At 41.0% G+C, this 14,008-nt stretch overlaps 1 protein-coding gene across 50 annotated transcripts in view; it reads left to right on the forward strand.

Moving 5' to 3' along the window:
• Positions 1-14,008, forward strand: part of CLASP2 (cytoplasmic linker associated protein 2) — a 114,667-nt gene that overhangs the window by 37,734 nt on the left and 62,925 nt on the right. For all 50 annotated transcript variants that reach the window (XM_032442404.2, XM_015854125.3, XM_085540417.1 and 47 more), the window contains one exon: positions 3,702-3,848. In XM_032442404.2, the coding sequence (XP_032298295.2) occupies positions 3,702-3,848 (147 nt within the window). The remainder of the gene's footprint in view (positions 1-3,701; positions 3,849-14,008) is intronic.

Raw genomic sequence — 14,008 nt, forward strand, 5'->3', positions numbered from 1 at the left:
AAAGCAGAAAGGTAGAATCATAGAATCACCAAGGTTGGAAAAGACCTAAAAGATCATTCAGTCAAACCGTTCACCTATTACGAATAGCTCCCACTAAACCATAGTCTCATAGTCTCATGCGGGTTGGAAGACACCTTAGAGATCATCGAGTTCAACCCCCCGGGATTCAAGCCTCTGTGTAGCAGAGCGGCACTTCTACCACTTGAGCCACAGGGGGGCTTCGAACCCAGGGCCTCCGGTGTTGCAACGCGGCATTCCTACCACTGCGCCACCGGGGCACACAACCATGTCCCTCAACACAACATCCAGTCTTTCCTTGATCACCCCCAGGGTCGGTGACTCCACCACCTCCCTGGGCAGTCCAGCCTGACCACCCTTTCTGAGACGTCATGCCTCCGAATGTCAAGCCTGAACCACCCTTGCCGCAGCTTGGAACCATTCCCTCTGGTCCTATCACTGACACGAGAGAAGAGGCCGACCTCCAGCTCACTGCAACCTCCCTTCAGGAAGTTATAGAGAGCAGTAAGGTCTCCCCTGAGCCTCCTCCAGGCTGAACAATCCCAGCTCCCTCAGCCGCTCCTCATAAGGCCTGTGCTCCAGACCCCTCACCAGCTTTGTAGCCCTCCTCTGAACACATTCCAGGGACTCAATGTCTTTCTTGCAGTGAGGGGCCCAAAACTGGTCATAGTACTTGAGGTTCAGCCTCACCAGTGCTGAATACAGGGGGACAATCACTTCTCTGCTCCTGCTGGCACCACTGTTTCTTATGCAAAGATAGCCCTTATCTTTCAGTTATTTTTACCTCAAGCTGTTTCTTAGGAGTTTTAGCATAAACTTTTGCCATGGTTCAGAATTCTGGTTTGTGTTCCATTGGGGACAGCTGTGCCTGGATTTCATCTGTGGTAAACTCTGTATTCTGAAAGTCTGGCCAGCTCCAGGGCCAGCTCTTCCAGGTTAGTTTGTTTTACTAGAAGCATTCTATTGACTTTTCTGTAACGATCTGCAGAAATGAGCATCAATGGATACCAACTGACTTAATATGCAGTGTCTTCACAACGTTTGCCAACTCTACAGGTTTCTGTTTCCCTTATTGGAGGAGAAAACTTCTAGTGTTTTTTGTTGTTTTATTTTTCCTGGAAGAATAATTTCAGATTATGGTTTTCAGGTCTGCCCAAGCGCTGTCAAGTATCTTCCTGAAAGGGAAATCCTCATAGAATCATAGAATCACCAAGGTTGGAAAAGACCTAAAAGATCATCCAGTTCAACCAGTACTAACAATGCTTTCAGTGTGTGGACAAAAATGAGGCCAAAAAGTCAGACTATGTTGTCATGACCGTTGTTTAATGCATAGTTTACAACACAAGTAGCAGCTTTCTGAAATGGAGCTTCTGCAGGTTTGCTTAGTGCAGTAACTTGCACAGTTCCCCATCTTCAGTGCCCCTTGGTCATCCGCAGCTTGGGAAGAACACAGCTGGAGATGTGGGTTCCAGGAGCACAGCACTGCTTGAGGTGCTTCAGCTGCTGCTGCGTGGCTGCTTTCTGATGAGCAGATTCAGTGTACAAGTGCAAATGCTCACTTGCTATTTTTAAACTTGTACTGTAAATAACTTCACTTTTATTCCCAAGGCGTCTGGTGCAGTATTTTTGCATATCAGTGCTATGTTGTGTTGCTGGATAGTAGCATTATGGGTACTAAAAAGGACAAATAAATAAATAAATACAGCAACAGGAAGCATTTCTATTAGAAAAGCCTATATTTCATGTTTAATCAGTTCTTGTGACAGCAGAATGATGCTGCGACATTGGTCTGTTCAGATGTGCAAAGTATCTGCACGATGCTTCTTAGTGCCGTTTTAAAATGACCTGCAGTGTTGCAGGCATCCTACATGGCAGCCATTATTATCTGTGTCTCTGTTAACCCTTTCAGCTTGTTTCTTGATCTGGTGCTAGGCTTTTTTGTTCAGAAGTCCGGCAGTCTGCCTATATTTAACTACGGGAGTAAGAGCAGCAGGAATGAAAATGTATCCCTCCTTGAGCTGGGCTGCTCCCATGGCAACAACGTGCAGCCTCCGAGCCGCACTGTGCTGCATGAATCCAGCCCTGCCTGCTCTGAGGGAGATTCTCTACAAACCAGGAACGATTGTTAGGAAAATCAGTGCTGTGTCACTGTGCATCCAGTGCTTATTGTATTTTACTTCTTTTTTCTTCTTTCGTCATGAAGACATGGCTGTGCAGCACAGTGATTTTTGCTAGTGTAAGAAAAAAATCCAGCTGTAGGACTGTCAGTCTCTGACATGTGCAGCGTGGGGTGTTCCTGTGTGCGCTGCTGCTGCAGATGCTGTTGGGAAAAAAAAAAGCCCTGCTTTAGTGCTTTAATAAAAGCGGTTTCCCTTTGGGAGGCTGTGTTATTAAACATAGCTGACATATTGCTGGCATCAGGTTCTGGATAAGCCAGGAGTAAAAAGTCACTGCTCTGGAGATAACAAAGGTGTGCAATTAAATATTGTTTTCTTTTGTTTTGAGGTGTCTGTTTTTAGAGAAGGTGATACGCTAAGTTGGTATTTTATTGCTGTAGTGCAGCCATGGCTCAGCCTCGCCCATTTTATTTAATATGGGAGCCATAGGCTGATATTTTTTCCATGCAGAAGCTTATAGGCAAATCCTTCTGCTAAATGGATTGATTAACGGTTACATTCTCCTGCTGGAATATACGTACATTATTTTGAAGGCTGAGCATTTTCATTGAGGGTATTCCATATAGTGATTACAGATTGATCCGTTTCTTGCTTGAACACGTAAGGAGCAGGAGTGACAGGAGAGAGGAGCACACACCCTGGAGCACTGTCGGTCAGTCTGTCTGATTTTTCAGTGAAGGATGGGGATTGTGGCGAATGCAGCGTGTGGGAATGAGTTTCTTTGCATGAGGGATTTCCACCTTTCCCCCTGGCCGTGGCTCCCAGCAGATGATGTCACCTCGCAGCTCATTGGCTCCGCCTGCACCTAGTGCGGGGAAGGCAGAGAAAGATGCCGGCACAAATCTCAGTGGTGGATCTCGGGTGTTGCGAGCAGGTTCCAACAGCATCTTCGATTAGCATTTAGAATCAACTGCGTGTGGCCATGTGAGGTGCTGGGTCCGTCCTAGGGCCAGGGGATTTAAGAGCTGTCAGAGGAATGAGGCGGCTGATCTGCAAACGGATCTGTGATTGTAAGTTGAAAAATCTGGGTGGAAGGGAAGAGACAGGGAGTGCTGGTAGACACATTGTGGGAGGATGTGTAGCAGAAAAATGCATGCACGAGTCAAAGAAGAAAAGGGAGAAGCGTTTGTCTTCGGTAGAATGCAGTGATAATAATGGTATTTCCTTGGGGGAAAATATATGCAAGTGGGCAAAAATATTTGATCTGTGCAGATATTTTCCCTTTGTGGGAATGAATGTGAAGGATTCATTTTTAGGTGTGGTGTTATAGTGATTAATTATGAAGGCATAATGATATTTTATGAGCACTTGCTATGTAGAAAATGCTGTTTATTTTTGATTGTCATTTTATTTGTAGGTCACAGACAGAGGACAAAGTGTAATGATACGTGTTTTTATTTATGCATTTTTTCTGTCGGTGAAATATGAAGCAGAATAGATGATGGAGACCTAGATATGCATTTATTCTAATATACATGTATTTCTATTTAATGTATCCTTTTCTAGACAAAAGCTTCGATGATGAAGAGTCGGTGGATGGAAATAGGCCATCATCAGCTGCTTCAGCCTTCAAGATTCCTGCACCTAAAAAGCCAGGAAATCCTTCCAACAGTGCAAGGAAGCCAGGTTCTGCTGGTGGGCCGAAGGTTGGAGGTAATGAAAAGCTATTCAGTCTCTAATGGGTGTTCCCATAAACCTTGCTAGAGCAGGCACAAAACAGAACTTTGGAAGGTGATGTTTAATTCATGACTGCAGTATTCTTGCAGAACTGAAAACAGTGAGGGACCCTCTTTTATGTAATTATTCATATTTAAAGGTGTGTGCATATCTGTCTAGCTTTATGATGTGCAATGGGCTTATAGAGGCCTCACAGATTAAAAAAAAGTATCTGGAGATGGTGATTGGTAGAATGAATGTATGGATGCCCTTTTCATGGAATCCACATGTCCATCACAATACATATAATAAATATATTGTGAAATTCTGTAGTAAATGTATGTGAATGAATATTTTACTGTAGATGTGCACTGTTCTGCATGGCTCAGTAGGGCCATCAATTGTATGCTTCAGCAGAGGTGGATGGTACAGCTCAGTGACATCTACTACTCCATAAACTGCCAGAGTAATGTGAAACTAATTGTAAAAGATACAAATGAGAGCCAAAACTGTTGCCAGGATTTTTTGCATGGTAGATTTCAAAGTGGAATAATGATGATGCTTGCTAATTGTAATCACTGAATGTGGACGTGCTTTTTTTCCCTTTAAATAGCTGGGAGGGATGGTATCTAACAAGCAAATGTTCACTGCTATTATAAAAAAGTGACATCTTTTTTGATGGTTTATGCACACGCTCAGAAAAATATATAAGTGGAAATATACCATGCTTTAGGTGTGGTACTTTATAAATAATTGCTTGTTTCTTTTGGTAAGAGATTTTTCTGAGACTAATTTTTTCATGGGGTTTTCTCTTAGGTGAACTCCAGAAATTAAATTTGGACTAAAATATGCAGACGAAACAAGCTGCAGCATTCGTTTGCCTGTCAGAAAGATAGAGCTCATGTTTTGGCCATTTATTGCGTCTCTAATGTATTAGGAAGCCTGAAGATCACACTGAAAAGATTCCCATAGGGCGGGATCAGCACTGCTGTAGTACAACTCACAATTGATAGCAGTATGAATCAGGAAGTGCCACTTAAAGGACTTTATAAGGGAAACTGTCTTTGAGATTAACAGTTTGTATTTTGTTGCTATTATTTATTTCTATATCTCGACAGCTAAGAGTCTGGAACTAGGTTCTTACAGAAAGCCATTAGAATGATGTTAGAACCATTCTTCTTTCGAGAGACAAAATAGAGGTGTCAGCATTAAATGAATGAATAAAGGGGTGAGTCAAGAGACATGACAGTGGAAAAGGACAATTATTCAGACATTTTATTTCCAGAAGCATTAAATAAATAGATAAAAAGACTTGAGATCAGAGAAGGTCTGTGGTTCAAACATTTATCCAGATCTATCTATGATCACTCAACTCACAAACCTGTTATTGGTGCTTCTATCCCCTCCGCCTGCAATGGGTCCTACCTGGGGTGCTGGACCATCCCCTGGATGTGCCCAGTGGGAGCTGGAGGTGCCATTGGGGCAGGACGGGGCTGCCCATCAGTTGGCACCAGCATGGCTGCTGCAAGGGATGAGGTGAGGAGGGCCTGAGGAGCTGATACTCTGCTGCCTGTGGGTACTGGGGAAGCTGCTGCTGAGCTAGGCTGAGTCCTGTGTGAGCTGGAGGAGTTTTTGATTGAAGTTCTCATGTAGAGGCATTTCTGTGACAAACCAGTCCTTGCCCTGCCAATTTGCAAACAATGGTGTAAACAGGAGACACACAGACCGTCTTTGTTTCCTATCCTTTTTTTTCTCCTTTTTTTTTTTTTTTTGTTAGCTTTTGAAGCAAGCTAACAAAATCAGTGACATTCTTTAAGTCTTTTAAGTCACCCCCATTTTACAGAATCAGGTGCTTCATCAGACCTAGCCTTTCCTTGTCAGGAGATGGTATGTGGGTGCAGGTCTCTAGTGTTTGCTAAGTCTGAGGACACTACTAAACTGCAGGAGCTGTTGACTCCCTGGGGAGTAGGGAGGGAAGAGAGGCGTAAGGTTTGTGTTTTGAATGGTCCTGTGTGGAGCCGGGAGTTGGACTCAGGGGTCAGGTGGATTAGGGCTGTGATCAGTGACACAGGGTCTAGTTGGAAGCCTGTATCTGTGTTCTTGGTGTTACTCAGGTGTTGGTGCTGCTGATCTTGTTTAACATCTTCATCATTGACCTTGATGAGGGGATAGTGTCTACCTTCAGCAAATTTGCTGATGATACAAAGCTGGGAGGAATGGCTGATGCACCAGAAGACTGTGCTGCTATTCAGTGGGCTGGAGAGTTGGGTAGTGAGTAACCAGGTGAGCTTTAACAAGAGCAACTTTAGAGTCTTTGCACCTAGGGAGGAATAACTGCACCGGTACAGGTTGAAGGATGGACCTACTAGACAATAATAGAATAATAAGGTTGGAAATTACGTACAAGGTCATCTAATCCAGCTGTTCTCCCATTATCATTACAACCATAGGCCACTAAACTGTATCTCGTAGCTCCTCATCCAGATGCCTCTTGAACACTGTCAGGGATGGCGACTCTGCCAGAGAGCAGCTCTGCAGAGAGGGACATAGGAATCCTGGTGGCCAGCTGTTTGGTCATGAGCCAGCAACGTGTCCTGGTGGCCAGGAAGTCCAATGGGATCATGGGGTGCATTAAAAAGAGCGTGGCGAGCAGGTCAAGGGAGATGATGATATTCAGCTTTGAAAAAAGACGTCTTGGGATCTGATCAGTGTCTATAAATATCCAAGGTGTGGGAGGCAAAAGAATGATGCCAGACTCCTTTCAGCAATGCATGGCAATAGAACAAGGGGAAATGGCCACAGACTGGAGCATAGGAAGTCCCATACAAATGTGCATTAAGAGCTTCTTCACAGTAAGGGTGACAGAGCACTGGAACAGGCTGCCCAGGGGGCTTGTGGGTTCTCCTTCTCTGGAGGTGTTCAAGACCCGCCTGTGAAACCTGGAGCCTGCTTTGGCAGGGGAGGTTTGAGTAGATGATTTCTGGAGGTCTCTTCCAACTGCTCCAATTCTGTGATTTTGTGATCTTTGTGGGTCTCTTCCAACTTGGGATATTCTGTAATTCTGAAGTGTGGGTTTTTCTGCAAGCAAGACTTGTGTATGTAGTGCCAGAACTGAATAGTTAGAATTACCATTTATTTTAGTATAATCTAAGTGTAGTTGATGTCCGTACTGCCATCTTTAATAACGTAGATGTTTGTCAGTGTGTACTTGTTTTTACATGTGGATTTTCACAAGCTTTACATTAAAACGCCTGGGGATAGAAGAACAGGGAAAGGGAAGTAAGAACAGAATAAATACTGAATAGAAGAAATACTGAATCAGACAAATGTTTAATGTTGATGTAGCTGTTGTTCAAATGATTGTGTGTATGTGCATTTACAGTTTGGTTGTGTGTACTTTTCAGGTACCTATCCGTGGATTGTTTTTACCTTATTTTACAGGGTGTGGGCTTTCCTTACATCCTTTACCACATGTCTAGATGGTAGAAAAGTGCCTACTGGTATTTAGTTCTCAACTGCCTGCACATTTTTCTCTTGCTGTCAACCATGGAGAAACCTTTTCTGGCCTATTGACCTACTTGTGCACAGATTTCTCTAATAACGTAACACTATGCTCCCTAGTTTTCATTTTTTGCTGGTTTTTCCTTTCATATTTCCATGGAGATCACTCCCATTATTTTCTTTTTAACATTTTCTGTATATAATCATTGCCTAGCAAAGTTGTTCTCTTATCTTTTCATGTTTAGCAGCCATTATACTGTTTTATTCCTATTGCTTATTGTTTAACATCTTCATACACTGTTTTCTTTTTCCCTTCTTCTTATTTGTAGTGTTTATTCTTTTTTATGAACCACCTTAATGCTAGTTAAAATTGTCAAATATATGCCTTAGGAGAAGTGACCTTCACCATTCTGATGGTATTTCCAAATCTTCTGTCTCCTACTCTAATAAAAAGCGTTAGTGTAGGTTCCAAAGGTATTTGTTAGTCAAGTCATCATCTTTTCCAGTGATGAAGTTTTCCATAACTTCATTAATATGAATAATGGATCTGGAAAAATGACTGGCTTTAGAGAGATTCTCTGTACAGAGAGCAGTAGTCTTTGAAGTGTCCAGTTAGGACATTATATTCATCTTATTTTTTGAGTTCGTAATTCTTCATGAATTCAAATGAATCTAGGTGCCCCCTTTTGCATCCACTTTCTGTAGGGTCTGCTTTGCAGGTGCGTGAAGGACACTGAGATTTTTCTCCAGCCCCAGAATTGCTATCTTCTGTGGTAGTGTGTGGTTTTGGAGGTTGTCTGCACTTGCAGATTTATTAGGGCTCTGTAATGGTTTGCAGCCTGAAATCCTTCTGCCGACCTCTGCATTTCAAGTCTGTAGTCAGTGGGATTGTCATGGGCTCTACTTTTTCTCATTAACTCTGGCTACAGGTGTTTCAACTCTGTAACTGTTTGTTTCATGGTTCTGCCACCTGTTGGTCATGCTTATTTAAATCTTCTTTGATGGAGTGTGTGTGTGTACGTGCCTATGTCTGTGCATACTAAGAAGTTATGGTTCAGCCTTGGAGGAAGCAGTAGCTCCAGTGGCAGCGTTGCTTTTTCTTTATTTTTCACAAAGATCTTTTATTTATGGGCTCTTGGCAGTTTGGCAAGATGCTTTTGGATCGAAATAGCACAATTTCTAGTAGAAGACAACTTAAGTTGAGTATGTTAGCCAGATGAGCTATATTTTTTATCCTTGTGCTCCTCAAGATCTCTTGAAGGGCTTTGATTGGTTCTCTTGCCCACATGAACTCCTTTTACCAAAATTTCTACTATTCAGAAGTTTTATGTAGTGTGGATGTTAGTAGGAAAGCTCCATCCATACCTCAATGAGAAGACTGGCCTCTTTTCCCATAGTGTCAGTTTAGGTCAGTAGTGAAATCAAAGTGTAGGAATGCTGGCAACTTCGTTAGGCTGGAGTGACATCAGGAAGTTTACGGATTAAACCATGTCAGGGTGAAAGTTTGAAATAACTTTCATTTGTATGCTTATGAGAACCTCTGTAGGGCTGGAACGTTATTCTTAATGTTGTAATGTAAGACAGTAACTTGAACTTCATACTTTTTAGAGCTGTCCACAGTGAGAAGATCATGCATCAAGCATTTTTGTCTGGGGTTCTTTGGCTTTCTTTTATGTAACGTGTTGGCCTGGTAGCACTAATGTTGCTTACTGTTTTGCACTAGTAGTATTGTTAGACTCTTTAAAACGAGCTGAGTTTAAAATTAGAATTATTCTGAGTGCTGATTTAGGATTAAAAATGTTGATGATGTTGAGGTTGTGGATACCCCATCCCTGGAGGTGTTCAAGGCCAGGTTGGATGGGGCTCTGGGCAGCATGGTCTAGTGTTAGGTATGGAAGTTGGCAGCTCTGTGTGCGGCAGGGTGTTGGAACTTCATGATCCTTGAGGTCCCTTCCAACCCGGGCCATTCTGTGATAACAAGTGGAACCTGAAGGACATAATGCTTTGCTTTTTTGTTTCTTTAACCTTTGTTAAAAATATATATATGTGCACATCCAAAAAGCTGATTTTTTTCAACATTAAAATAAAAGGAGTTTTTATGCTACTTTTTCTTAAACTGTTCCAAGATTCTCATCCTCTGTGAAACTTGCTAGTGTGACAGTATAAGCCCCGGTGGCGCAAGTAGTAGGAATGCCGCGTTGCAACACCGGAGGCCCTGGGTTCGAAGCCCCCCTGTGGTGCAAGTGGTAGAAGTGCCGCTCTGCTACACAGGGGGCTCGAATCCTGGGGGTTGGACTCGGTGATCTCTAAGGTCCCTTCCAACCCACACGAGACTATGATACTATTACTTGACATAACCCTCAGTTTTAGGATGATCTTAATTCTTAAGAACATCCAAATGTTTGATGGATCAAAAATCCTTAAAAAGACTTTCTTTTAGGTAGGAATCCATTAAATGGAAAATGGGAAAACCAGGGTGAACAGTAGGAAGTTATTCACGCCATCAGTAAATTTAAGTTTAGGTTGTATATCTGTAGTGATTTTTATTAGCATCGTAATGCTCTTTATTCCACCTTCTCAATAACAGCAATGCAGCCTTTTGAAAAGCGTTACAGTAGTACTGATTTACTCCTTCGGAATCTATTTTTTAGCAGAAAAAGTACTTAAAGATGTTATGTTATTATGAAGCAGTATAGATGAAAAGTCTCTACCTAATACACACGTATATTGCCAGGTAAAGTTAGACTCGTTAAAGCTACATTGTGTAGTTAAGAAGTGTTTGCTAAAATGACTTCAGAAATTGTGGAACTGTAAATACAAATTATTAGTGAATGGACTACAAACAAGATAAATGCTTTGCTTGCTGTATTGATTATCTTTGGACTGGTGAGGACAGTGCTGTGTTCACTTGACACACAAGTGTATCATAGTAATCAGCACTCTACTCTTGAGTTCCACAGCTAATAAGCTCAGGAGTACTGGTTCCATTGATGCACTGTGATAATTCTTCCTCTGTTATTTGTTTAGTTTTCACGAAGTGGCTTCCAAAGTGTTTTATTTGTCACATAAAACTAACTAGGTTTTTCTTTATAGCTATATCTCGACCCTTTGTGAGACACAAAACTGAGGTCTCGGCATTCAGAGCATCACTGACACTCTGCAACAGTTGCCTTCTTGGCTCACAGGTTGCTGAGAGTTCGGAGGATTTCTTTTTCTGAAATCAGACCTCCTGTCTTTCTGGTCACCCTTTAGAATCAACAGGTGGTCATTGACACCAAACTAGAAATTGTTACAGAATACTTGTTGGCCTCCTTGTCCCCACAGTAAAAGTACCTTACTTTCCTTCCTTGCACAGCCTTGCCGTGAAATTGCTGGTTTGCAGTGATGCCATCTTCAGCTGCATCAACCTAACTAAGAATTCAGGGAAGCAGGAGGAATTCCAGCTTTCCATCTTCTCCTATATTTGCTGAGTTTTGTTGCTGTTTACTTTCTTGTGTAGGACTTCAGAAAAGGTTTCCTCTTGTACAATCAGTGATCTATTCTCCTTAGCTATAAGTTAATGGGGGTTCCTTTTCTTGCCTATAGTATTCTTTTGGTTGCAGCTTATCAGGTGAATTAGCAAACCAGCCCCAGAGACCAAAATGAACTGCATATATTCTCACTTCACTTGCATGGAAATACACATGTACATACATTCATAGAGCATGTGTGTGTCTCTCTCTCCATATATATTTGTAGCTACTGTTTATTAGTCTCCATAATAAAATAAGATGAAGTGGATAAAATAAGAAGATGGTGACAGTGAGCAGTAATTAAGAAGCCTATAGGTAAAAGCCTGTAACACTTTGTAACCTTCTTTTAACATCTGTGATATAGTCCCAGGCATCCTACTAGCCATCATGGTAGTACCAGTCAGTGGTGTGAACAGGGAAGAAAAGCCATCCCTTGTTTATTTTGCTAACATGGAATATTGATTCTGAAAGTGCTGAGAAGGGGGAAGGCAGTTCCTTTGTTTTCATGTGGCTGAATCTAGAAGGAAAAAGAGGAACGAGAAAGTGGAGGAGGACTGACTGAAGTCAGCTGACCATGTCCCTTTGAGTACTTAGGGACTGTGGTTGTGTTACAGAGTAAGTGAAAACAGACATACAAAACAATCCTACGTTGCTGCTGTTGAAGAGAAACTGCTTTGTGAAGTAGAAAGTATGATTCCACTTTGTAGGGCTGGAAGGAGAAAAAAAGTGCCTTAAGTTTCATTTCTTAGGACAATTGTAGGTACTTTAAAGTAGAAAAGCAGAGTAATATTATATAAGTAAATATATAAAATAAAGTAGACTAAAAATAAAAGGAAAAGGAATAAAATCAGTACCACTCAGTATTGATATACTAATATATAAAATAGACTAAAAACAAAAGGAATGGGAATAAAATCAGCACCACTCTTAACAACTGAAAGTGAAATTAATAGGGTTGAAAATAACTTTAAAGTAGAAACATAAAATGCATATTATTATTATGCTGGAATGTGAATAGTGCAATTTTAGCAAAGTCACAAGTACTGCTTGCACCAAATAAGTATAATGTTCTTAAAAATATAAAGCAGCCATATGTTAAGTGCAGCCTTCTGTCTTGCAGTAGTGAACTTCTGGAATGAAAAGATAAAAATGTGTTGTCATATCTTCAAAACTAATTTCAGAGTTTGCAATGACGAACCGCGTTGGTTCTACTTGTTTTTAATAGAGTATCAGTTTAAATTGTGTCAGAAAAGGAAGTGTAGTTGAAGAGAAGCAGTTACAGTGATGAAGATTCCTTTTTTCCTGAAGACATAACGTTGCAGCAAAACCCAAACAATTCTGATATCACAACTCAGCCTGTTTTGCAAAAAAAAGTTGTAGATAATATGAATGAGTTGCTCGTGTTCCTGTTTGTTCTCAGTAATAATGACTGTAATGTAAAGTAATTGGTGAGATTTTTCCACTGTTGAGGTGTAAGACTGAAATTGAAGTAAAATATAAGTTCTGGGTTATTAGAAAACTACCCCAATACTGAAAATAAGTCTAATTTGAATAATATTAGCCTAACATTTTACGTCCACCTGTTGAAATTTGGCAGGCGAGGCAGGGTCACAAATGATCTTTTAAGTATTTCTGAAATCAGTTGTTAGAGAAAAGAAATACATGAATGATTGAAAGAGGACAACATGAACATGAGCATTGTGCTTGCTTTGAAAGATGAATGTGTGAGCTGGTAATTCAGCAGAAGCATTAATCAACTTTGAGATGAGCTCTGAGGAAGCGAAGTATCTGTGTTCCTTCCTGTTGCTTGAGGATTTGCTTTTCCCCCCCATGCAGTACATGTAACATGTAAGCATAGCTCACTCCTTGTTTCTTCTCACTCCTCCTGCCTCTATTTTTTATTGGAGGGAGTGATTGCACCTCATCTAGCACAGATTAGAGTGCTTTTTGTTTGAGAAGTTGCTGTATCTCTGTCGCTTTCAAATATGTTTTAGCTGGCAACTTGAAAATACCTATAATACAAAGTGACTCTTAATCAGCCCATGGAAAAGGGCTTTGTTCTTTATCCAGGTACTTGAGACTGGAGAGTAGCTCTTTCCTTGTCTATTGATGAAAGTTTTTTGATTAATATCCAAACATGGAAATAAGAACTTACTGAACACTGGCTGAACTGAAGTAAGGTCACCCTTGTGTTCTGTTAATAAGTCAGGGTGTGCATTCTATTGAAGCACAATCTTCTACAGAAGATTGAGGAAATCTCACAGTTTCAGAGACTAACAAACAGCAGAACGTATTCAAAGAAAGAGCTAAATGTGACCTTTATTTAACCATATGGAGGGGTTGTGGGAACTTATTGAGGACTGTCTTGGCACGCTGCAAGTACTGTCCTAAAGGACTCTCCTCACAGGCAGTCAGGGTTTGTACCATTTAAAGGGATTCTATGAATTGGTGGTAGCAGAAACTGGCTGCTGTAATCTAGAGGAAGTAAATTCTAATTTCTGTGATTTGTTTGTTTTGTAATATTTATTTGTGTGTTATTTTGTATCAACACTGTTAAGCTGCTTCTTCTGTGTTAGCACAGTGTTTGTACAGCCCCACAGTGAGGGAGACCAGGGAACTTTTCTCACTGAAAGCATTCCTCTCAGCCAGTGTGTTCCTAGCCCAGTCTCTCTTGTCTGGTTTTCTGTTTGGTTGTGCCTGTGATACAGTTGATAGGGTCAGTAGGAGGAACCACTGGGAGTTCCCAGTTAACTAATGTATTATTTGAAAAGGTTAGTAATACCTGGGCTTCTCCTGCACTCTTACCCATGCTGAGCAGAAGCTGCTTTCAGTTCCTTACTAACAACTCAGTAGAATTTTACAAAATCATGGTGGATGGTTTTTTAATTTTATTTAATTTTATTTTTCTAATTAGGAGTGTTGAGCATCTTCAGATTCAGTTTGTGTTGAAGTTATTGAAGTATAGTTATGACCTTGGAATTCATTGGATGTTTGAGTTTTATTTCAGGGGAAAAAAAGTCCAAATCATCTCACTCCAAGAATAAGATCCCATTCCTGTGTGCTTTTAGAGAATTCAGAGGGATAGAATGAATTTATATAGCAGTGTGCTTTTTAAAACTTATCGTGCACTGTATCAACACACAG

Source organism: Coturnix japonica, chromosome 2, assembly GCF_054131305.1.
Source record: "Coturnix japonica strain WE chromosome 2, WE-NBRP24, whole genome shotgun sequence".
Taxonomy (NCBI): Eukaryota; Metazoa; Chordata; class Aves; order Galliformes; family Phasianidae; genus Coturnix; species Coturnix japonica.